The sequence below is a fragment of the Miniopterus natalensis genome, chromosome 13 (assembly GCF_054644295.1).
Source record: "Miniopterus natalensis isolate mMinNat1 chromosome 13, mMinNat1.hap1, whole genome shotgun sequence".
Lineage (NCBI taxonomy): Eukaryota > Metazoa > Chordata > Mammalia > Chiroptera > Miniopteridae > Miniopterus > Miniopterus natalensis.
Window position 1 is genome coordinate 48191198 of NC_142093.1, and position 24394 is coordinate 48215591.

The 24394-nt window shown below is 41.2% G+C and overlaps 1 protein-coding gene across 1 annotated transcript in view; it reads left to right on the forward strand.

Annotated features, from left to right (window-relative positions):
* DNAH6 (dynein axonemal heavy chain 6) overlaps positions 1–24394 on the forward strand; it is a 174706-nt gene that overhangs the window by 62630 nt on the left and 87682 nt on the right. The window contains exons 23-37 of the mRNA XM_016202528.2: positions 931–1027; positions 2127–2346; positions 3968–4132; positions 4217–4327; positions 5588–5713; positions 5799–5954; positions 6215–6376; positions 7098–7235; positions 9747–9914; positions 11785–11933; positions 13303–13410; positions 16209–16764; positions 18172–18294; positions 21129–21311; positions 21861–22004. Coding sequence (XP_016058014.2) covers positions 931–1027; positions 2127–2346; positions 3968–4132; positions 4217–4327; positions 5588–5713; positions 5799–5954; positions 6215–6376; positions 7098–7235; positions 9747–9914; positions 11785–11933; positions 13303–13410; positions 16209–16764; positions 18172–18294; positions 21129–21311; positions 21861–22004 — 2606 coding nt within the window. The remainder of the gene's footprint in view (positions 1–930; positions 1028–2126; positions 2347–3967; positions 4133–4216; positions 4328–5587; positions 5714–5798; positions 5955–6214; positions 6377–7097; positions 7236–9746; positions 9915–11784; positions 11934–13302; positions 13411–16208; positions 16765–18171; positions 18295–21128; positions 21312–21860; positions 22005–24394) is intronic.

Sequence of the window (24394 nt, forward strand, 5' to 3'; positions counted from 1 at the left end):
AGGGAGATGAACAAGGGTACTTAGATGCACAGTTGTTAGAAAGGAAGCCACTGTGGGTTGGAATCATGTGCACAAGGAGAAGGGCTTAGGAGGTGAGTCCAGAGAGGTGAGCTTGGGTGGAGGGGCTTGGGCGTTAGATTGGGTCATTGGTCACATCCTTTGGGACGATGGAAAACACTGGGTTTGATTCTTGAATGGGCACGTAAGCCAAGGACTGTGATAGGCACCAAAACTTCAAAGTTAAGTAAGACATGAATCTTGCTCCTTAAGGTTCTAGAGTTTAGTGATAAAGAAGTAGGATCCCGTTGCCATAATTTCAGCATCTAAAGATGGCAGAGGAAACAGAAGACATGAGGAAGAAAGTTCAGAGAATGGCTTTGTTTGGAGGGTCAAGAAGACAACTGTTTGGCTCTGGTTTGTGCACGCTCAGCCCCTCAAAAGGGAGGGATGCCAGCTAAAAATGTTTCAAATTAAATTCTGTTCAACTATGGTAAATGTTAAGATTAAGATTAATTTCATTAATACTTTATCATTTTAGCCAACCCCGCAAATTTTAATTTATTAGATTGTTTTTACCAAATAAAACCAAAGCTTTAAAAATGTGATCAGCCCTAGCCGATTTGGCTCAGTGGGTAGAGCATCGGCCTTTGGACTGAAGGGTCTGGGGTTCGATTCTAGCCAAGGGCACGTACCTCGGTTGCAGGCTCCATCCCTGGCCCCAGTTGGGGCACATGCAGGAGGCAACCAATCGATGTGTCTCTCTCACATCGATGTTTCTCTCTCTCTCTCTCTTTGAAAAGCAATAGAAAAGAAATATCCTCAAATGAGTATAAAAAACACACAACTGATCATATTTTATTTCCACTTAAAATTATATTCTCTGTTTATTGTAACACAATTTTACCAATACCTTTATTTTTCAATGAACAGGACTCTTGGAGACATTTCAAAATAATAATGCATTACTTGACCAGATTCAGAAGTGTCTAGAGGCATATTTAGAATCAAAAAGAGTTATCTTTCCCAGGTAAGTTTATAAAATAACCTATAATATTTTTTAATAGTTAAGACTATCCATTAATTTAAAAGGATATACTTAAAAACAAACTATAACCTCAAAACATCAGGGAGTCAGAGGGAAACACAAAAGATATGTGATAATGGCAGTCCAGCTAATATCTTGATTAGGGAGTGTAAATCTCAAGGTAAGGTGCCGTATTTGGTGAAGGTTTAAGTGGCTAAGTACCCAAGGTGCTGGAAGGATTATGATTGCAGCATTGCTTCACTGTTGTGTGTGTTATGTGTGTGCCCACGTGTCCTTGTGTCCACAAATGTGTATGTGAAAAGTTGGAGGGAACTGTGTTGTCTGAGCAGGTTTCTTTAGGTTAATGGGTGACCTAAGACTGTAGAAGTTGTCTAAGAGATTATTTCACAAATTCCAGTGTGGAGAAGGGAAGGGAGGGGGGGGAAGGTGACAGGAAAAGCCTGACTTTTCCTGGCTCCCACCTGGCCCCCTCTCTTGCCATGTGGGGCCTGTCTTGGACTCATGGGATTCTCTCGAACCCTGGGTGTCCAGATATGCACTTTCTCTGGCTTTTTTCCTAAGGTTTCTTCATGCCTTCAAATGGCCCTGTGGAATAGGTTCTGAGAAAATCACATGTATGGCCCACATGCATATATTCACAGAACCAAATAAAGTTCCTGTGACCAGCCATCCATCTGGCCAACAAATTATGTGCTGACTGCCAGGTGTGTGTGAGGTACTAGGTGAGCTTCTAGGGAAAACAAGTAATATATCGTCACTGTAGAAGCTCATAGACAAGAAACACAGGCACGTGAACAAACCAGTGTGATAGCAAGAGCCTGCATTTTTTACAATTTTTATGAAAAATATTTATCTTTTATTTACCAGGCACTAATTCTAGATGTTCGAGATGCATCTGCACTAATATTCACAACAACTGTATTTAGAGACATATGGCATCCCTAGAATCCTGAGACCAGTGGGCTTGGAGGTCTAGGAAATCAGTGGATGGGGAAGAGATGTGGCTGAGGAATTTATCTTGTGTAGTCTACATAAGGCTTTGCTTCACTTTCAAGTTATATTAAGTATTATTTTAATCCAGGTTTTACTTCTTGTCAAATGATGAGCTTCTGGAGATTTTGGCCCAGACACGAAATCCTCAAGCTGTGCAGCCGCACTTAAGGAAATGCTTCGACTCCATCTCAAGGCTTGAGTTTGCTCTCATGCCTCCTGCTGAAGGAAAAATTCCTGGTGTGGATGGAGAGCCAGAAAAAGTTTATACTAATGATATTTTAGCAATGCTGTCTCCAGAGGGAGAAAGGGTAAGAGGCTTTTTGTTTCTTCGTTGTTGAAAGTATTACAGGTTTCCCCCTTTTTCCCCCATTGAACCCCTTCCACCCTCACCCACCCCCCACCCCAGGCCTACCTCACTATTGTCCATGTCCGTGGGTTATACATATATGCATTTAAGTTATTGGGTTAATCTCTTCCTGCTCCCCCTTCCTTCTGAGATTTGTCAGTCTGTTCCACGCTTCCCTGTCTCTGGATCTATTTTATTCGTTAGTTTATTTCGTTCATTAGATTCCACAGATGAGTGAGATCACGTGATACTTGTCTTTCTCTGACTGGCTTATTTCACTTAGCATAATACTCTTCAGGTCCCTATAGGAAAACTCTTCCAGGGTTGAAGATAGAGGCTTATTCATTGTCACTCTAGGCATCCATCAAGCACTCCTGCTACTGGGACTCTGCTGGCTCAGCGGTTTCAGGGATAACCAAGCTAAAACTCCTGCCCTCAGAGCAGTCTAGGGGAGACATAGTCAAGCAAACACTGAAAAGTAGGTCAGTAAGCGCAGTAACACAGGCACGTGCTCTGTTCTTGGGAACAGTGGAGAAAGCGAAGCCATGTCTTGCTCAACTTCACAAGAGGCACAAGAGTGGATGGGTTAAGAGCACCACTTCTACAGCTGTGCCACCTGGATTCAAGTCCCAACCATAAAAGGGGGGTTAGTAATAGTGCATAATTAATGAGATGTTGAAGATTTTCAAGTGTTACTATATGTAAATTACTGAGAGCAATTCCCAATGCCTGCTCTGAAAGTGTTCTCGTTTTTGGCAGTGGTGTCTCCAGGGCACTGCACAGGGCCTGGCATACGGTGAACACCAAGCAAGTGAATGTATTAGCAGAACCAAGTGACTTCACACACAGGTGCACGCACGTGCCCATACACACAGGGACAGCCAAGGAAGAGGGAGGGGAGCCGAGGGAGGGAGAGCATTCCGTACGGAGGACCTGTGCAGGGAAATGCCAAGGGTTTCAGCCCAGTTAGAGCACAGTGCTGTCTCTATGCGAGTGAAGGAGCCTGTCAACATTTGACTTGTCCTGAATTGATCTTGCAAAAGAATTTGCTCACCCCTAGTGCAGAAGAAGAGAGAAGGGAGGACCGTGGTTAGGATCCAGGGGAAACATGAAATTTAAAGGGAGGGTAGAAGAAGGACAGATGCAGGAGATTCAGACAAGCAGTCAGGTCACTGGAAACTCAAGAGAAATATGAAAAGGACTGAAAATTGCCAGTTGAAGTTGACAGTTGGGAGAATGTCGCTAACCTTACAGACCTTGATAGGTTAGAGGAGTGCTTGGGGCCAACAATCAGATGGCAGTGAGCAGGAAAAGAAAGTGAAGGAATTTATGTAGGGCACGTAGACTTCTCTTGCAGGGAGTTGGTCCCAAAGGGAAGCAGTCAAATACAGCAATCAGTAGAGGGGGCAAAGAGAGGTACAGAGTGGGGTAGCAATAGAAAGTTCCAGGATTTTTTGGTCAGGCTTCAGCGTTTCCGTGGCCCAGCGTTTCCGTGGCCCAGCGTTCCGCTACTGAAGGACAGAGGATGGACAGCCGACAAGTCCCACATGGGCCATATTGTCGTGGCTCTGACTGTTTTCTAGGTTAGCCTGGGAAAAGGCCTCAAGGCCCGAGGCAACGTGGAGGAATGGCTCGGCAAAGTGGAAGAAGCCATGTTCTCGTCTCTGCGTCGCCTGTGCAAAGCTGCCATCGCCGACTATCAGGTGAAGCTGAGGACCGACTGGGTGATAGCTGGCCACCCTTCTCAGGTGAGTGACACTCCTTAAGTTTCCAGCTCTGACTCCCATTTCAGTGAGATGTATCACGTTCTCAAGGAAGATGTTGCCATGCAGGTGATCCTGACCATTTCTCAAGTCATTTGGTGCCGCGATTTGACTGAGTGTTTGGAAAGAGATGGGAATCGTTTAGAGGCCCTGGAAGCTTTTGAAAGAGTCAGCTTTGAGGTGAGATTTTTAACAGGGTGACATTGAACATACTGCTGGGCAAGATGGTCTCAGTGGCTTTTATTAGCATGGTTAAAAGAAGTTCCCTTTCACAAATGCAATGCTCTGATGTGACTTACAGGGCTTTGGGGTTCTCACTAAAACCATTTATGGTCAAGTTTTCTTAGGGCCACTACCTTGGTGTTTGTGTATTATTTTATGTGAATACTTATAAAAATAGAGAAAAACAATTTAAGAGGAAAACATCAGGATTATAAATTTTGCACTGTTTAAGGAGAGATTGTATTTACTGGGTCCCGGTTGTCTCACAGTTTATTCAATCCAGGGAAACCCCAAAATTTCTGCCATGTCTCTTCTTAGGCTCAGGATGTGCTTTAGAACCCTCAGGCAACTATCAATAAAATGATAAATAATGGAATGAATATAAATGCCATTCTACAAGAATTTTTAAGCTATAGTTGGGACCTGCCGTTTTATAGCTCTGCCTAATCTTTTACTCCAAATTCAGTTCTCCTTCTGAGCACCATTGCATTTTTAAAGAATCACCCTTAAAACAGAAAGAGGAGGAGCTCCTCAGTAGAATTGAAGTCCTCAATAGTATTTCATGTCAAAGAGCCCAGAGAAGAGAAAAGACTCCCTAAGAAAGTCCTGTTGACCTCTGTGTGGAGGTGGGTCCCTGATTATGATTTATGGAGAACTCAGCACAGCAGTTCAAGGCCTTCGGGACTGAAAAGTGTCAGTTGCTCTTCTTTGGAAAAGATTTAACTATGTAGGTGAGAATCAGGAGCTCAACCTATCAAAAATGCTTTCGTTTAATCAACCTTTGGCTTGCTTAAAATGCTCACATTTTCTGATTATCAAAAGAATAACTACCCCCAAAATGAGGTATATTACCTTAATCTCATTTAATTTTTAGGGAAAAACAGTCTTCTCTAGCAACAGTACCACATGGTGGTTAAGAGCATGGGCTTTTTTTCCTAGGCGAATGTCTACTTGTCTCATTTCTACCACTCCATAACTGTGTGACTGCCACTAAGTTACTCACCTTCTCTGACTCTCAGTTTCCTCTCATGGGAAATGGGGGTAGAGACAGTATGAATGTCATAGAAGTGTTGTAGGAATTAAATAAATTAAACTTGTCTTTTTTGGTCATAGAATCATAGATTCTTAAAATTAGATAGTTTTGGGAAATGTCGACTCCAAATTTAATATATGTAAGCTGATTTTTGAAAGTTCATTATACTAATTTCACTTTTGTAGAGATTAAATGCCCTGGCAGCACTGGTTCGAGGCCATCTTTCTAAATTACACAGAAACATCATAACTGCCTTAATTACTATTGATGTACATGCAAGAGACATTGTCACCGAACTTATTCAAGCCAAGGTACCTGTTTCATTTAAGTAAAATCATATATTACTTTCTGAAATTAGTGCATCTAATGTGCTTATCATTATTATCACTTATGTAGGTAGAAGAAGTCGAATCCTTTGACTGGCAGAGACAACTGCGCTATTATTGGTACACAGACATAGATAACTGTGTGGCTAGAATGGCGCTCTCTCAGTACACTTATGCCTATGAATATTTGGGTGCATGCCCAAGATTGGTTATTACTCCTCTCACGGTAAGTTACTGGTCACTTAGGTTAATGCTGAAATATGAGTACTTTATTTTATCAAAAAAGTCTGGAAAACTTTTGTCTAACATTAACTCTTGAAAGGATTTACTGTGAATATATCTTTGCGAAGCAGAGGTTTGCATTAATTATGTGCCTGGATCTTTGAGCATATTTCAATGACTACAAAATCTTTAAAAGGGAAGGACTTACGATTTTGTGGCTACAGTCAGTTCCCTTCAATAATGACAATTTATCGATGTCTTTAGGATCGCTGCTATCTGTGCCTCATGGGGGCTTTGCAGCTCGACCTGGGAGGCGCACCAGCTGGTCCCGCTGGCACTGGGAAAACTGAGACTACCAAAGACCTAGCAAAAGCTCTTGCCATCCAGTGTGTGGTCTTTAATTGTTCGGATGGTTTGGACTACAAGGTACTATCCCGGCATCTGAACACAATAAACTGATGAACAAAATAGATCCAGAGACAGAGGGAAGGGGGTGGGTGGGAAGAGATTAACCAAAGAACTTATATGCATGTATGCATAACCCATGGACACAGACAACAATAGGGTGATGGCTTGGGGCGGGGATCAGGTGCAGGGTAGAAGGGGTCAATGGGGGAAAAATAGGACATCTGCAAAACTTTCAATAATAAAGATTTTTTTAAAAATATGGTATCATATTAGTGATGGGGAACTGATTTTCTCAGAGTCTGCTGAAGATAAAACAACATAGGAACTGTTTAAACATCAGAAGGAGGAAATAAACTAGGAAATAAACAATCTTACTTAGAGAAAAAAGACAATGAAATCTTCCGTTTGGAACATTCTTCAAGGTTTTTTAAAGCCCTTAAGTGTATCTATGCCATGTGTTTCTTTGAGAACCTGTCAAGTACTTACCTACGTAGGTGAGTGAAGGTTATGAAAAAGCAGGAAAGTTGGTCAGGTTGTCATGGTATTTAAAAATAAAAATTAGCTTCAAATCATTTTAGAAAGACAAAAAGCTGTTTCCTCTCCTAGAAAGGTGCCAATTTCTGACACAGCCCAGTAGTCACATAAAGCTCTTGCTTATTTGCGCATTGCTTCTTTTTAATATTTTAGCTCAGAATTCAGTTATGTCATACAAAGTTGAATGGGATTATTTTGATTTCAGATGATGGGGCGCTTCTTTAGCGGCCTGGCGCAGTCAGGGGCCTGGTGCTGCTTTGATGAGTTTAATCGAATTGACATCGAGGTCCTGTCTGTCATCGCGCAGCAGCTCATTACCATTCGGAACGCGAAAGCCGCAAAGGTGAGGCACAGGGCAGCTGCCCGGGGGGGGCAGCATCTCTTAGTGTGTAGCGAACCGACAGCCTGCTGCATTTTAGGGAGGGCAGAGCTGACTTTCGCCTGCCGATGGCACCTTTCCAGCGTAATCGGTAAGCACTACAGCAACGGGACTTCTATGGGAGAGTTAATTCCTCATTCAGGCAGCACAGAAACAAGCGTATGTCAGACACTGTGCTGGGACCTGGGGCCACGGAGTCGGTAAAACTCAGTTCCTGCTCTCGTGGAACTCTGTTCTTCTTCGCACCCCCAACATGCACATGCACACACACACACACACACACACATCCCTACTTTCTCCCTCACCTTTCTTGTTCTTGCCTTTGACGTTGACTTCTCTGCTAGGTGTCTCTTAATGCTGCTTCTCCTGGGATCACCGCCTTCATAATGGCCCCCAGGCTGAGCCTAATGCTAGTGGAAGAACGGGAGAGGAGTCCTGGGGAATCTAGGGGGACTCGGCTCCCCAGAACCCACTGGACAGGAGAAGCCAAGGAGTGTGACCCATATAAGCATGTCCCAATATAAGGGGTTTATATTGGAAAGCTGATTGCAGTGCAGTATGGACCAGGTTCTCTAGCACTCTGCTGACTTTCTGAGATATGGTCATAAGATCACCAAAGGGCAGACTGACACTCAGACTGTATAAACCAGAATAGCCTTACCAGTAATTTAATACTTAAATTCCCAAGTCCCTAGAGGGTCCCCCACCACTAACTTGGCCCCTTCCTGAAGAGCCCCCGACGTCCTCAGCATCCAGCCATAGGATTCATGCTGACATAGCAAGGGGACCTCTGGATGCGGCTCTAGCTACAGGGACGGGCCATTCTCATCGGAAGGTGCCCTGCTAAAGAGTTCTTAGATATTTTGATGATCATCACTGCAAAAAAGCAAATTCTAGAACAAGTAAAAAGAAGGCAGAAATTGGAATTTAATGAGCTGCTAAATTGTACGTGTTGTTGTACTTATACATTTATTTTACCTCCACACCAAACCTTTGTGAAGTAGATGGCATTCCCCCAAGGTTACTTGCAGGTGAAAAGAAATTTAAAAATATTTCTGGGAACACTGTAGATTTAAACCTGTGTGACCCTAAACTCTGCATCCTTTCAGATACGTATTCTCCTGCCCCCCAGATCCTCTGAGGAGGCCTGTGTTGAGTGCAAGTGCCTCCACATACAGCATAACTCATATAAGTCACTATCACCTTGCTGAGCAAGGAGCTGAGAGCAAGGTATGGGGGGAAAGGCAGAAAGGGCCAAAGAGAATGGAGGGAGAATCGAAGCCTTGCCAACTGGAGAGCAACCGTGTGAGGTCACAGGAAGGTCGGAGGACATCTGAGACTATCCAGATCTCATCCTCAGTGGCCAGATGAGACCATTAGAATGAGATGTATCCCCTGGAATAGATTAAGAAACTAAAGCAAAGAAATTTGCAGGTTTCAATAACACAAAGAGCAATTTAGTGGCAGCAGTACTTGTCTCTTGTACCATCCAGCGTGTTCTGCTCCAGGATATGACACATCTCCCAGCTCCATCCCGGTCTTCCCCTGTATTCTTCGTATTCTTAATGGTGCCTTCATCCAGTGGCCCAGCTGGACCTGGAAGTCATCTTGAATTTTCCCCATTACTATCAACCCCATGCCATCCATCACCAAGTCCACTTAATTTTACCCGCTAGGTGCCTCTTGTCCCCAATGATAACCCCATAATTCTGGCTCTCTGCATTTCCCAATAACATTTCCTTACTGGACGCCCTGTCCAACCTCTCCACTGCTACCTTTGACCCCATCACGCTGCTCAAAATTCTTCTCTGCTTCTCCCACCCGTAGGACAAAATCTAAATTCCTTAGTCCAGCATGCAAGATTCCTGATGCTCAGGCCTCGGCCTACCTACACTTTCCTTCTAGAACTCCACCCTTGGCCGAGCGAGTAGCTCCTCATTCCCTGGGCACGCAGTGTAGTTTCTTGTTTCTGCACCTTTTCACTGGAATAGCTGCCCCTGGTTGTCTGGGTGAAATGCCTCTCCCCATTCCTCATTTCTCCAGCAGACTTCCCCCTCCTGTGGGCTTTGCTCCCTGTGGGCTTTGTACACACCTCCACTCTAGCTTCTATTGGGGAAAACCAGAAAGTGCGGCTGGAGAGGATTAGTGGCCATTAAGCCTAAGTTGAATTGAAGAAGCTCAGCAAAAGATGTTGAGGCCTAGAAGACTGCAGGACTGGACAAGGCAGGAAGAGACTAATTGGGCAAGATAGGGGCAGGGAGGCAGAGAACAGGAAACACTGAGCCCAGAAGAGATTGGGAGTGGGTAGGACAGAATCAGGAGACAAATGTCACCTGTTGTCCAACAGCAGAATTCAGATGTCTTTGCGTGATGAATGCTCTATTCCACAAATTTTAACTCCACTAGTAATCATGTGAAAGAGTTTACAGATGTTTGGAGAAGTGTTAACTTACCCTTTCTCTTTCCTTTAAACAGCTCTCTAGATTCATGTTTGAGGGGCGGGAAATAAAGCTGGTGATGACTTGTGCAGCCTTCATCACCATGAATCCTGGATACGCAGGCAGAACCGAACTGCCAGATAATTTGAAAGCCCTGTTTAGACCTTTTGCAATGATGGTTCCAAATTATGCCTTGATTGCAGAGGTGAGCTTCACATCATAAAGCAGGAACAGTTTGAGCTTGTTTCTTTTATTTACCATTTGATTCTTTTGAAGTAGAAAGTTTCTTTATGAATGCGCCCTGGCAAAGGATGTACATCATTGTTTGCTCATAAGAATAAGATATGATTGTTATCACTTAAAATGTTTTGTTTCCTCTGGCTGTCTCTCTCTCTTTTCTCTCCTCTCTCTCTCTCTCTCTCTGTGTAAATGCTATATCCCTAAATGCCTAGAATGTTGTCTGGAATATAGTAGGTCCTTAAAACTGGGATGAATCAATGAGTTTAATTAGGCAGCTCATTGGAGTTTATCAGGACATCTCTAGGAATTAAAATGTCTGGATTCCTTCTAAAAATACCATATTATTCTTGCTCTTTGTGCACTATTTTGTATTAGAGTCAAGGGATGCTGAGTGGCAGCAATGCTCATCACTGTGATGGAGGGTGGGGATGTAAGTCTGTATCAGCTTCGTGAAAAATAGTTATCATTAATTATTTGTGTTGCATTTATTCTGTGTCTATCTAGGAATCTTTCTATTTCAACTGGTTTTGGTGTCTTCATACTAACAAAGAACCAATGGAGTTTTTCTTGGCACTTTTTACAGAGGGATAATTTATATATAGTAAAGTGCACAGATCATAGGAGTACAACTCAGGGAGTTCTTACACATGGATTCCCCGTGTGACCATCAAGACCAAAGTGTAAGACATTTTCAGGACTCCAGAAGGCGGTGTGTGCTCAGCGCTGCATTTCAAGCACAGGTTACTCCTGTGGCTATTAATTCCTTTGATAACAGCTAATTTAGAATAGCCCTTTATATGAAGTAAAAGTAATTACCTAAGAATAGAATAAACCATAACAAATCCTATCATTAGAAAAATTATAGCTTTTATTAGTATAATTCGTACATCATCTCATAGGTCCCCAAACCCCTCCTGAGGTCATGGTGGGGTGGCAGGCTCTTAAGGCAGGTGGTGTCTTCACTCTAGACCCTCTGTGGACAGGGACAATGAATGACACTCATTGTCCAAAACTGGTAGGAAGAAAACCAGGTTTAGAACTCGGTCCAACATTTTGTTCACATCTCAAGTTTCATCCTATTGTTATATTACTCAGTAATTAATTGAAGAAATTAAAAAACAGCCTACTGAGTGCTTTTCCTATTGTGGTTACAGATTGAATGAGTCAGCTGTCATCAGTAAATGTTCTTAATCGCCTGCAGTGTGCAGAGCTCAGTGCTAATTGGTGGTAGAGCAAACCAAACAAAACACCAGTGAGAAATCTCTGTATCATCTCAAATCCCCATCCGGAGGCCAGTGGCAGTAATACAAGTAGATTATGGATTGGAGGAAGGGCCCACACCACCGCCACTGTGTTATTGATTTATTAACCAAGGCTGCAAAAACTTGCCCGAGGCATGGTAGCCTCTTAGGGCAGGGGAGAGGCTGCAGATCTGCGGGTAGCTTCCCTGGACTCCTGGGAAGCCTGTACCTTCAGATGTGAGAGGCTCAGGTCTTGCTTTTGTGCTCAGGCCTTATACTATCATCCAACCTCCGTGATGGGAATATTTTCAAGCAGTGGGTTCTCCATTCTTTGAATCAAGTGTCACTAAGGCCACATTGCCCTCTATAGAAAGAAACCAGAATCAGAGCTCAGGCCTCCCCATACAATATCCCAAGCTTCCACCTTCTTGTGGCATGGAAAACCCTTTTCCTTTCAATTTTTATAATTCTTTGTGAACTGATATAACAACTTGGAGAGCTGTAACACCTAAAGTAGATTTTGAGTACCATGGTATTATGCCAATATTTTTTTGTCAGTATAGTATAAAAAGCATTGCATTATACTTTTTCTAGGTCATTCTGTATTCTGAAGGATTTGAATCCAGTAAAATATTAGCAAGAAAAATGACTCAGATGTATAAGCTCTGCAGCGAGCAGCTCTCTCAGCAAGATCACTATGACTTTGGCATGAGAGCTGTGAAGTCTGTGCTGGTCATGGCTGGGTAAGAAACCAAGGTGGCCAACGGTGAAACGTCAGAACGTGCAATCAGCTGCGTGAAGTGGGTGATTCAGACGGTTCTTAAAGTAATATAGGAAGTGATTAATAAATGTTAGCTGTTGCTGTTGTCGTCATTCTTATCTTGACACTCCTATTCCACTGTGAGATGGGGCATCTCTCCTCCTCCCATGTCAGTTCTTCACTGTGAGCCCAACCCAGTTGCCCCAGACCGGACCTGAATCTAGACTAGGCTTTGGCTAACTTTCATTTCCTCCTGAACTTATCACATATGTTGAGTTTTAATGCACAAAAGCTTTTACGAACATAAGACCGACGACTAGACTTAAAAGGCACATGGCTTGTTATGCATGTACAACAATTAAGTCGTACATGTCACCTGAAAAAGCCTGAAACATTCGGAAAACTTCAGTTTTATCATTCTGTGTTCCATCCAGGCTTTTGTCCAAGACTTCACCTCTGTCCTTACAGTATGGGCCAGGGCGGAGCTGCTTTCTAGTTCTAGTAAAGCACGAGCCTTTTCTTTTTTCAGGCCCCAACCTCTCCCTTCATATCTTCTTGAAACTCCTGCCTCTGGAATCGCAGCTTGGCCAGAGTCTCTGAGGGACTGTCTCCTCTCTTGCCTTCCTCTCAGGCTGTGACTTGCTGGTCTGAGCTCTGCACATCCAGGGCCCCTTCAGCCTGGCTCCTGTATCCCTGGGTTTTGCACAAATATCTCTGCCCTTCTATATCCTCTGTCCTTTCTTTGAACCTCCCCAGATACAGTATTTCTCCTTTTCACAGGATCACCACTTAAGGAGAAGGAACGCTAAGGAGTTCAGATACTCTTGCACTCAAAAGACCACAACTACAACCCAGTGGGCGAGACAGACAAATGAGCAATCATCTAGGATACGATGTAGTGAGGGCAACCACAGGGCTGTGCCCAAGGCTTGCTGCGAGGGATGGAGGAACTTTCTAGAGGAGGGAGTCATTGGGTTGGGTTTCAAAGGGGAAGTAAGTGCCAGCAAAAGAGCAAAGTGGAGTGTTCTGGGCTGAGAGAAAAGAGTCACAGGGATGTCAGTCATCATGATGCATCCAGGGACGCATGTAAATTCAGGGAGGACTGATGTGGGAGTTTGAGAAAGTGTCCTTGCCATTCTCAAGGCTTTGTAGCCAGGACCTGAGTCCTGTGCATGCTCTGATGGAGATGGACCCTCAGGATGAAGGGAACATGCTCTTCCCCTCCCAGCAGGAACCTGCAGCGGGCGCCCCCTACAGTTTTCTGCACGTAGAACACCTGACCCATGGGTTTGGAAAATCATATTCAATACTATGTTCTCTTAATGTCATCTGAGTTATCCTTTTACATTTAGGTCTTTAAAAAGAGAGAACCCAGACCTTAGTGAAGATGTGGTGTTGATAAGAGCACTGCGAGACTCCAACCTGCCGAAGTTCCTAACAGATGACGCTGTTCTGTTCGGGTAAGTTTGTTTGTTAGTGTGTTTTTTTATACCCTCACCCCAGGATATTATTTCCATTGTATTTCAGAGAGTGGAAGGGGGAAGGGGGGGAGAGAGAGAAACATTGATGTGAGAGAGACACGTTGATTGGCTGCCTCCTGCTCTTGAGCAAACCAGGGCCAGGGATTGAGCCTGCAGCTGAGGTACGTGCCCTTGGCAGGAATCGAACCCAGGACCCTTCAGTCTGCGGGCTGATGCTCTAATTACTGAGCCAAACCAGCTAGGGCCGGGTAAGTTTCTAGGTGTTACAGAGTAAAGCATAGCTGTGTGTAGAGGTAAGGGATAGTCTAATCTGCAAGCACATCTGTCTCTAACAAGGTGATGACTTTCTCATCTTGACTAGCGATCTTATTGCAGTTTTTAAAAAATGCTGATTTAAAATAAAGGCACTGCCCTAGCCGATTTTGCTCAGTGGTCAGAGCATTAGCCAGCAGACTGAAGGGTCTCAGTTCAGTTCTGGTCAAGGGCATGTACCTGTACCTGGGCTGCAGGCTGGACCCCTGGCCCTGGTCGGTGCGCGTGCGGGAGGCAACCCATGGATGTGTCTCTCTCACTTCGATGTTTCTCTCTCTGTCTCCCCTCCTCCCTTCCACTCTCTAAAAAAATCAATGAAAACAATATCCTCAGATAAGGGTTAACAACAACAAAATAGTATAAAATAAAATAAAAGTACTAAAATTTTAGCAGCCATCCAGTTATTTGTGTGTGTGTGTGTGTGTGTTTTCCAAAATATTGATCATCAGGCTGTATGCTATACAAATTACTATTTGGTTATAAGTTCCTGATCTAAGAAATTTCCCATCCCCCATAGAATCAGATTTGAGCTTAAGATAAATGTGATTGCTTTTATCTATGTATTTCTACTTCCATTAATTAGTTTTATGTTTATCTAAGACAGACATGTAGTAATTTTAAAAATAAAATAGTGTCATAAATTAGTCTCATGAAAAACAGTAGTTCCTTGCCCTTCACTAACTTCCCAAAGCAAACCATTTTCCCATCAATTCTTTCATTCATTTTGCTATTTCCCTTCATATTTCTAGTACCACCTTTTTGCCATTTCTTGATGTTTCAGTTTTAGATACTATCTATTACGCACATACAGCTCTTCCCTTGACCCATCCTTTCCGCATATTTATATTGTAGTGCAACTTGAGCAAAATATCTAGGGTTTCAGTGCTTTATATCATAGCTATATAAACATTATCCACAGCTAAGCAATATTTCCCTTGTTATTAAATGATCTAGCTTTTTTATTTTCCCTACATTTATTATCTTCGTTCTCATTCCTTTACCTACTTTCCTATAAACCTATCATTAACTTGTCTCCTAATTCTGCCAGAATGTAGATCTCCTGAAAACAAACAAACGAGCAAACAAAACAAAAACCCCTTCAATTAACCAAAATATTCTTTTGAACTTGCCTCATTGGAGCCTCTGTCCTGCTCTAATCTGGGCTGCTTGCCCATGACCCCGGTGCACATCTGTCATCAGGGATGTCCGTTTATGGCTGTGCTGGGATTCCCTTTGCCCTTGTCTTCTATCAGTGCCCCTGTTTCCAAGAACGTGTCTGCTCCTTTTGGTGGGATACAATAATGAAAATTTCTATACATTTATCTCTGCACACTTATGATATTTCTATAATTGAGATTCCCGGAAGTAAGTTGGCTAGGTCATAGGGTAATAGGCATTTTTAATTTAGATAATCTGTCAAGATGTCCTCCAAAGACATTTTATATTTATATAAATGGCTTTATGGCAATGCCCATTTCCCTTTAAATGTTTTAAAGAGAGACCAGAAATCTTTAATGCATGCATTTCTTTAATTATTAGTATCATTTCTTATGTTCATAAGTTATGTATATTTATTATTCTAAGAGCATTGTGCTATTTTGTTCTTTTATTTACTGATTTTTGAAACTCATAAATTCTATCTGGCATAAAAACTGAAAATATTTCTCCATCATTCATTATTTTAAGTTTGTATATAAAGCCTTTTATCTCACAGAAGATTATTTTTTACTTGTTTTTATTTTTTTTTTTTTACTTTATCACCATTATTTACAGTTATAGAATTCTTGTCTTTCTTAGAATTCTGGTCTTTCTTAGAAAGACCTTGTTACCACAGTGGCGCAAAATTCATCTCTTATATTTTCATCTAGTTCCTTTGTTGACATTTTACATTAAAATCTTTACTGTATCTCAAATGCATTTGTGTGTATAGTGTGAGGTAGGGATTTAACTTCTTTTTTACCCATAGAAACACCCCAAATTAACTGTTTTCCACAGAAAGTCAATTTTTCCTTTACTTCCTTTTTTACCTCATACTAAGTTTCTATTTTTATTTCCATCTTGTTTTTCTGAGTGTCTACATACAGGTGTAAGCACACATAAGTGCATTTGGGAAAAGTTGAGTTAGAAATAAATTAAAAATAAACTGATAGATTCACCACCTTGGCACTATGCCATGTACTATGGACAATACAGAAACATAAGAGATATTCTTTACCTCAGAAAGCTCCCAGTATACTTAAGAACATTGATTTATAGTACAATAAACAAGCAAAATCAAGCACAATATCAGAGAAATGATAGATTCTGGTATAACATGCAGGACATACTAGTACTGTGCATGTTTGGAGGAAAAGATCAGTGAAAAAAATAAGATTCATTTTAATGTTTAATCAGTTAATTGTAACAAAAATGGGGAAAACTCAGTGACCTGTGGTTCTTAATTGATTTTATTTTTGTTATTTCAGTGGAATCATATCTGACCTTTTCCCTGGAGTCCAAATTCCAGAACACGATTATGGTATATTGCAGTCAACAATTATAGATGTCATGAATGGACAAAATCTCCAGCCTGAGATGTGTATGGTTGAAAAAGTGATACAGTTCTATGAAACTATGCTAGTAAGGCATGGTGTTATGTTAGTTGGCCCAACTGGAGGTGGCAAGACCACAGTTTACCGAATACTTGCAGAAACTTTAGGGAATTTGCAGAAACTTGGAGTGGACAATCCCTTTTACCAACCAGTTAAAACATACGTTCTTAATCCTAAATCAATTACAATGGGTGAGTTATATGGCGAAGTAAATAGCATAACCTTGGAGTGGAAAGATGGTCTGATGGCATTGAGTGTCCGAGCAGCTGTGAACGACACTTCCGAAGACCATAAATGGATAATCAGTGATGGGCCAGTGGATGCCCTTTGGATTGAAAACATGAACACTGTATTGGATGATAACAAGATGCTTTGCCTGGCTAACAGCGAGAGGATTAAACTCACACCTCAGATCCACATGCTTTTCGAGGTAAATATGTTATCGGGGAAGTTGGGGCATCCCTTTTCCCATTGAGTGCTGGGGGTTGATTCCTTACAATATCTCCAGAAAAAGAATTTTCTGAAACCCATACGAGAGAAGGAGTGATTTTTATTTGCATGAAATTACACCCCTGGGTTTCCAAAGTCCCATTTCCCTTAGTCCAGTTATAGGAGTGCAGAAGCAAAGCCAGGGTCCAGAGTTTCCATGTTGCAGCTGGGTCCAGTTCACCAGTAGGCTAGTTACAGTCCATTAGTCCATTGTGTATGGGGGTCCACAGGGCTGTGGGCCAGGTGGGCAAATGCAGAGCTGCCAGGAGAGCGAGCTCCCTGCAACAAGAGTCCCAAGGGCAGAAAGAGCAACAAGAAAGGCACACTCCTTTGTTTGGGGAATTATCCCAAATTTCATAGCCTTACAGTGGCCACACCCATCCTGGCCAATGACCTGTTCCCAGGTGTCACAGACACCAAGCACCTTTGCTAGTCCCCCAGCTTTACTGGGCATGCATCTATCTTTTCTCTCTTGGACCCCTGGGGAGTATAAAGTTGTAGCTTCCTAACGAAGCTGCCCAAGTGACACCTATAATATTTGACCTTCCCTTTCCTGTTATTAATAACTAGGTTAATTACAACAGTATCAAATATATATGGCATACTCTGGAGTGAAGAAATGTTAGATTGGCATACCATCATAATTATTTTTCTCACACTGATGTATCATTTACAATAGGGCCAACCATTGTGTTTTGTTTATGTACCAAATAATTATTAAATTGTCTTTTTGTAATGTATTGTCCGTCTTGACAACCAAAGTCTCTCAAACATTCCTGTCTCTCTATAAACGGGAAATACAATAAATTCTTGGCTGCCCAGAACTTGTTCTTTTTCCTTTAAAAGTATTTAATATGTAGAGATGAATTCACATGATTTGAAATGCTTTCAGAGTTAAAAATTATTGCATGTAAAGTGAATAAATTACCCTAGTGTGCTATGAATATTTGATGGAGGGTTTGAAAGAGTAGTGTGGACCAATTACAGTGACATATGGGAGACAGTATCCCTAGTGTACTCATTCATCAAACATTGATTGAATGCCTACTGTATGCTAGGTATTAGACTAGGTGTTGGTACAAGAATGAAACAGAAAAAGAGAAAGGAAAAGGAATTTGACAGTATCCCCCTTAAGGCGTCCACAGTATCCTCCTGTACTTAAGAGGTGTTTTCACCTTACGTTTCACTTAGCGTTCCTTCCCCTTTCTGGTTACTTACAGCCACTCTCCCACTGTCTCCCACATAAAGCCTTTCAGCGTTAAACTTTGAACATGTGATTCACTAACATTGAAGGTGCAGTAATAAGGAAATATCATATTAGCTGTTTCGTGTTTGACTTTCATTTTAGGTGCAAGACCTAAAGGTTGCCTCTCCTGCTACAGTCAGTCGATGTGGGATGGTGTTTGTGGATCCTGAGGAGCTGAAATGGATGCCTTACGTTAAAACCTGGATGAAGGGTATTTCTAAAAAAGTAAGTGCAACCAGAGACTCCCCAGTGTCTCAGTGTATCAAGGCTCACACTTCCCTTGAGTGCCCACATTGCAGTAACATAAGGCTTCATTGGGCTTGATTGAGGGGATTCTCTGGGGATGTGTATCTACTCCCCAAATCTGCCCTCATGATTTATTACCTCCGCCTGCCAGTCTGCCTCATCACTCTGGTTCCTGTGTACTCTGCCCGGCTTCTTCCCAGACTGGTTCCTCTCAAGGACAAACACAAACCACTTCCTTGACTCCTCCAGAACGCAGCTAGCACAGGCTGGGGCATTAAAAAAGACTACAGGAGGCCCGATGTAATGAGAGGGATCACAATGAAGAAAAAGACATTTCAGTCCAGGTACTAGCTGCCATAATTTTTAGATTTTAGGAATCCCTAACATCTCTGAGAGCCAGAGAGAGGAGAAAACCAGGTGACCTCCCACTCAGTCATAGGCTCAGGACCCCAGACAGAGTCTAACCTCAGAAGTACCATTCTGCCCCAAGCGAAGTAACTTGTAAATTGTTACTCCCAACAGCTTGTTCTGTATTAACTTCTGTATCCTCTCCATTCTAAAATAGAATTTCTCTTTCCCTTATTTAACAAGTCATCTTCGGAAGTGTTTTCCAGCATCCCGGGCGCCCCTCCAAGAAAAAAGCCACCTTCTTCCTGCCTTTCCCTGTCCAAAGATGAATTAGATAACTTGTTTCCCTCATTCTTGGGCATCAGCATCTTATCACTATCGTGATCCAGTCTCAGAGTTCTGATTAAAGAAAGTACTTGGCAGAATTGAGAATTTATCATGGCCACTCCCATAAGATTTTAAACCTTCCCAAATTTACTTTTTTTTAATTAATAGACTTCATTACTTACAACAGTTTTAGGTTTACAGAAAATGTTAACAGAGTACAGAGAGTTCTCTCATTCTCTCTTCCCCAAACATAGTTTCTATTGTTACTAACATGTTGCATTGCTGTGGCACATCTCTTAAAATTGATGAATCAATATCGTCAATAATACATCATTGATATTGGTATATTGTTGATATATTATTAGCATATCAATATTGATACATTGATGATATATTATCAATAATGATGCATTGATACATAAACTAAAGTCCATTGTTTGCATTAGGGATTATTCTTTGCATTGTACAATTCTGTGGGTTTCACAAACACACAATGTCATGTATCCACCGCTGTAGTATCACACAGAAGTTTCATGGCCTTAAAAATCTGTGTTCCATCTCTTCATCTGTCTGCTCTCCCTCAACACCCACCCACCACTGAGCTCTCACTGTCTCCGTAGCTTTGTCTTTTCCAAAATATCATGTAGCCCGGCCGGGCGTGGCTCAGCGGTTAAGTGTCGACCTAGGATCCAGGTGATCAGGGTTCGATTCCCGGTCAGGGCACATGCCCAGGTTGCGGGCTGCAGCCAATCAATGACTCTCTCATCATTGATGTTTCTGTCTCTCTCTCTCCCTCTCCTTTCCTCTCTCTGAAATCAATAAAGATATATTTTAAAAATATATATATCATGTAGTTGGAATCACACAGTGGGTAGCTTTTTCAGCTGGCTTTTTCATTTAGTAATATGCACTTAAGGTTCCTCCGTGCCCTTCTGTGGCTTGACAGTTCTTTCTTTTCTATCATGGAATAATATTTCCTTGTGTAGATTCACCAAGTTTATTCACTCACCTACGAAGGACAGTTCAATTGCTGCCAAGTTCTGGCAATTACGAATGACTGTAATTTACACTGGCATACAAAAGAGTTGTTAAGAGAGTGGATCCTAAGAGCTCTTATGTTCTTTTTTACTGTATTTATGTGAAATGATGGATGTTAACTGTTTTGTGGTAATCATTTCACCTTGAACAACACAGGTTTGAACTGTGCAGGTCCTTTTAATACATGGATTTTTATCAATAAATGCAGTCAACTTCTTGTATCCATGGGTTTTGCATCTGGGGAATTCAACCAAATGCAGACCAGCAACCGTATTTTCCCATTCCCAACCATAGATTCCCAACCACTGATTGAAAATCCTGGTTTCGACCCACAGTTGGTTGGATTTGAGGTTGAATTTCAGCTGCGTGGGCGTTCGCACCCCACCCCCCATGTTATTCAAGGGTCACCTGTATGTATAAATCAAACCACAATGCTGTACACCTTAAACTAGCACAGCGATGTATGTCAATTATTCTTTAATAAAACTGGAAAAAAATTCCTATAGATGTCCATGTTCAGGCTTTTGTGTGGACTTAGTTTTCAGCTCATTTGGGTAAACATATAGGAGTGTGATTGCTGGATCATATGGTAAAACTGTGCTCAGTGTTGTAAAAAACTGCCAGGCTGTCTCTCGAAGTGGCTGTGCCACTTCACATTCCCACTAGCAGTCCCCGAGAGTTCCTGTTTGCTCCACAGCCTCATCAGTGCGTGGGGGTATTGGTGTTTAGTAGATACTCTTCAATGTTTTCTTTTATGGTTCTACCTTTTCCATGTTCCTAATTGTGAGAGATATCAACATAGAAGACTGCGTGAAATACATATTGGCAATTTAACAAATGAGTATAAAATAAACACCTGTGTACCCATTACTAGGTCAAGATGTCAGACATTATCAGCTGCCCAGAATCTTCCCATGTGTCCCAAGTCATAGGAGGTTTTTAAAATTTTTATTTATTTTATATCTTTAATATTTATACCTTTTAGTCTAAAAGTCACAAAATATATTACAATATAAAGATGTAAACCAACCCATTTTCTAAACTTAATTACATATTTCATCTGGTCTTGCTAAAGTATTATTTGTTTGTTTTATTTTCAGCTGAACGAGGAAACCCAAGAATTTATATTGAACCTTTTCCAGCGTTATGTTGATGATGGTTTACATTTTATCAATAAAAAATGCAGCCAAGGGATGCCACAAGTGGACATTAGCAAAGTGACCACACTCTGCTGCTTATTGGAATCTTTGATAATTGGGAAAGATGCAATTAATTTCACAATGGTATAAAAGGTTTTATTACTGCTATAAAGCTAAAAGAATGAGATTATTGTATAGCTCCTTTGCAAATAAATGACTCCAAATTTTCTGTAATATCAATTTTCAAGTTAACTTTTCAGGGGACTAATGAATGTGAATAAATTAATAGAATCTAAAAGTTGAATGCTAGAAAGCCTATAATTTACTCTTATATTCAATGTTTAAATTCCCGTACAGTTTAAAATGTATTTGTAATATGTGTCTGTCAGCAGCTGCTTAAATACCTTCATGCAGGAATATACAGAGTTATGATGGTCAGTTGAAAAACAACCTTGAGAGGTTTTTTTGGACACTCTTTGCCACTCACTTTCTCATCAGAGTATTTAACTTTGTACTACTTTAAAACATTGCTTTGTGAACTATTAAATGAAGTATAGGAAACCTACACTGTGCCCTTTTAAAAATGTATGAATCTGCACACACAGAAACCCACAACAGTCTTTTGATTTTGCAATTTAGGATTCTTTTTATGTTAACCTGAAATATTAAAATTTTTTCTCTTTGCTCTTTCAGGAACAATCAAAACTGAACACAATACTGTGTCAGACTTTTATATTCTGTTATTTATGGTCTTTGGGTGGAAATCTAACTGAAAACTACTGGGATTCTTTTGATACATTTATTAGAACACAAGTCGATGACAATCCTGATGCCAGGGTAAGGTCCAAATAAATTTAATTTTAACATATTAGTTCTAAATCATTAAAGCTGAACTTCAAGACTAAAACCTTAAAAGCCTTAGTTCTACTGCAAATATAAATTCACTAAAAGAGTTTCTAAAATCACTCACTTTTCTTAACCATAGATAACAGTTATTGTTGCAAATTTTTTAGGAGTCTTCTGGCCATATGAAGAAATTAAGGTATAAAACTATTTAAAAATCCATACTATAAATGAATATTGAATTCCAGTCAGTAAACTTATGCTTCACAGTGTTGTGGTCTTGCAATTGTGAACTACTTTGTGTACCTTCTAAGACTGAGCTAATGAATAAATATACTGAGGATATGGCAACAGGCTTCTCACTGTTAGAGAAGGGATTTGCAGGTATGGGAAAGGAAAGATTAGAATGCACCCTGTGTTACTGGATTACAGTCAGAGATATTGGTACTCATGGATTCCATACGTTTGCATTTGTACAAACATAAATTTCGTAATTCTGTGTGCTAAGGGGACCTAGAAGCAATGACATCTCAGTAGCAATGAGCACAACCCAGTATGCTGATTCCTAACTACCGTTCTCCACAAAAGGGACCTAAGGCTCCTTAGTGAAAACAGCAGCTTATTCCAGAACTGGGGCAGGGAAAGTGCAAAGCGAGACTGGAACATCTTATGTCAGATACTAAAAACAGACTCAAAGAATGATGGATGGGACGTGTCAAAAGAGCACGGGAGCCAGTTTGAAGGGGCTCCCACTGGCCAAATCTGGGCAGATTTGAGCATCAAAATAAACAATGATAGTATGGGATTACAAGCCTTTGAATGAACTTGAAATCTGAGAGTCCACACTGATAATAAAAATGTACCTGAAGAAATAAATCCATGGGGGAGAAGGAAGAGCTCTTCATTATGGTAGAATACCAACCGATCTGTAGAAGAGAAAATCCGGACTCAGAAAGTCATTACTTTGCAAATATTGTGGTAATAATTGGGTTAGGCAAGAATTATCAATATATACTAAAACTAGTGGGTGAAGCTTTGATAAGAAAAATACATAGTTTCAAAGTATCTCGTACAAATCATTGCTTAATTGGAAAGAAAAATAGTATCATTGCAATAAAAAGCCTTGTAGATACCACCTAAGTAAGTGATCCATTTAATATCATCAATATTAGGACAGACTTATGCCTCCTGACATGGTACACTGAGACGGATACAATCTTGCTTCTGCGGTATTTCTTCCAAAATGCACAACCTGAATCTGTTGATGAGAATTATATCTGGAATACCCAAACAGATAAACAGTCTATAAAATAAACTGCTCTGTGCTCTTCAAAAATGTCTGACATGGGAGACAAAGAAAACTGGGGGACTTTTCCAGATAAAAAAAAACACTAAAGCGATATAACTAAATGTAGTACATTATCTTGGATTGGATCCTAGACTTGATAAAATATAGCCATAACTGACATTATTAAAACTATTGGCAGTATTTCATATAGACATATGAAAGGTTAAAGCCACAATGAGATATCACCTCACACCTGTCAGAATGGTTCCCATCAACAAACAAGTGTGTTGGCAAGGATGTGGAGAAAAGGGAACCCTCGTGCACTGTTGGTGGAAAAGCAGATTAGTGGGGAACTATTTTATACATGGTAGCCAGGAAAGCTTTGCTAATAAGGTCGTATTTGTACAGAGTTCTGAAAAAAGTCAAAGAGCTAGTGATTATTTAGGGGGAAAGCATTCCAGTTGGTAGGAGAAACAACTCCAAAGGCCTTTACTTGGTAAGTACTGCTTGGCAATTTTGAGAAACAGCAAGGAGGTTGGTGAGGTTACAATGGAATGACGACCGTGGGAGTGTGTAGAGAGAAGGTCAGAGAAACAGCAGGGAAGCAAAACATATAGGGCCTTATGGACCATTGCAAGGACTTTGGTGTTTCCCTTCAGTTGCAACGAGAAGCTGGTGATGGATTATGACCACGGGATGTTTAGCAGGACAGTGCCAGCCCCTGTCATGACAGTGGTAATGCTACTTGGATAACAGGAGGGAGTCCAGATAAGAAGGTGGAAACCTCCTTCGGTCTGCAAGTCCCAAATAAATGGGCTGTTGGATTTGTATTCCTTGTCTCAGTTAATGGCCATACAGCCTTCCAGTACTAGCCAGAACTCAGAGTCCTATAGATTTCCCTTTCTTTACTCAGCTTTCCAATCAATGAAACACTAAGTTGAGTGAATTTTTTTCTAATTATTTTTTTCTAATATGTCCTCATCACTTCATCCTTATTGCCTCTGGATAACTCAGACTCTTATCATTTCTTTTCTAGGTTGTTAAAATAGCCAATTTATTATTCCCTTGCCTTTGGTTCTCCAATCTAACCTCTGTG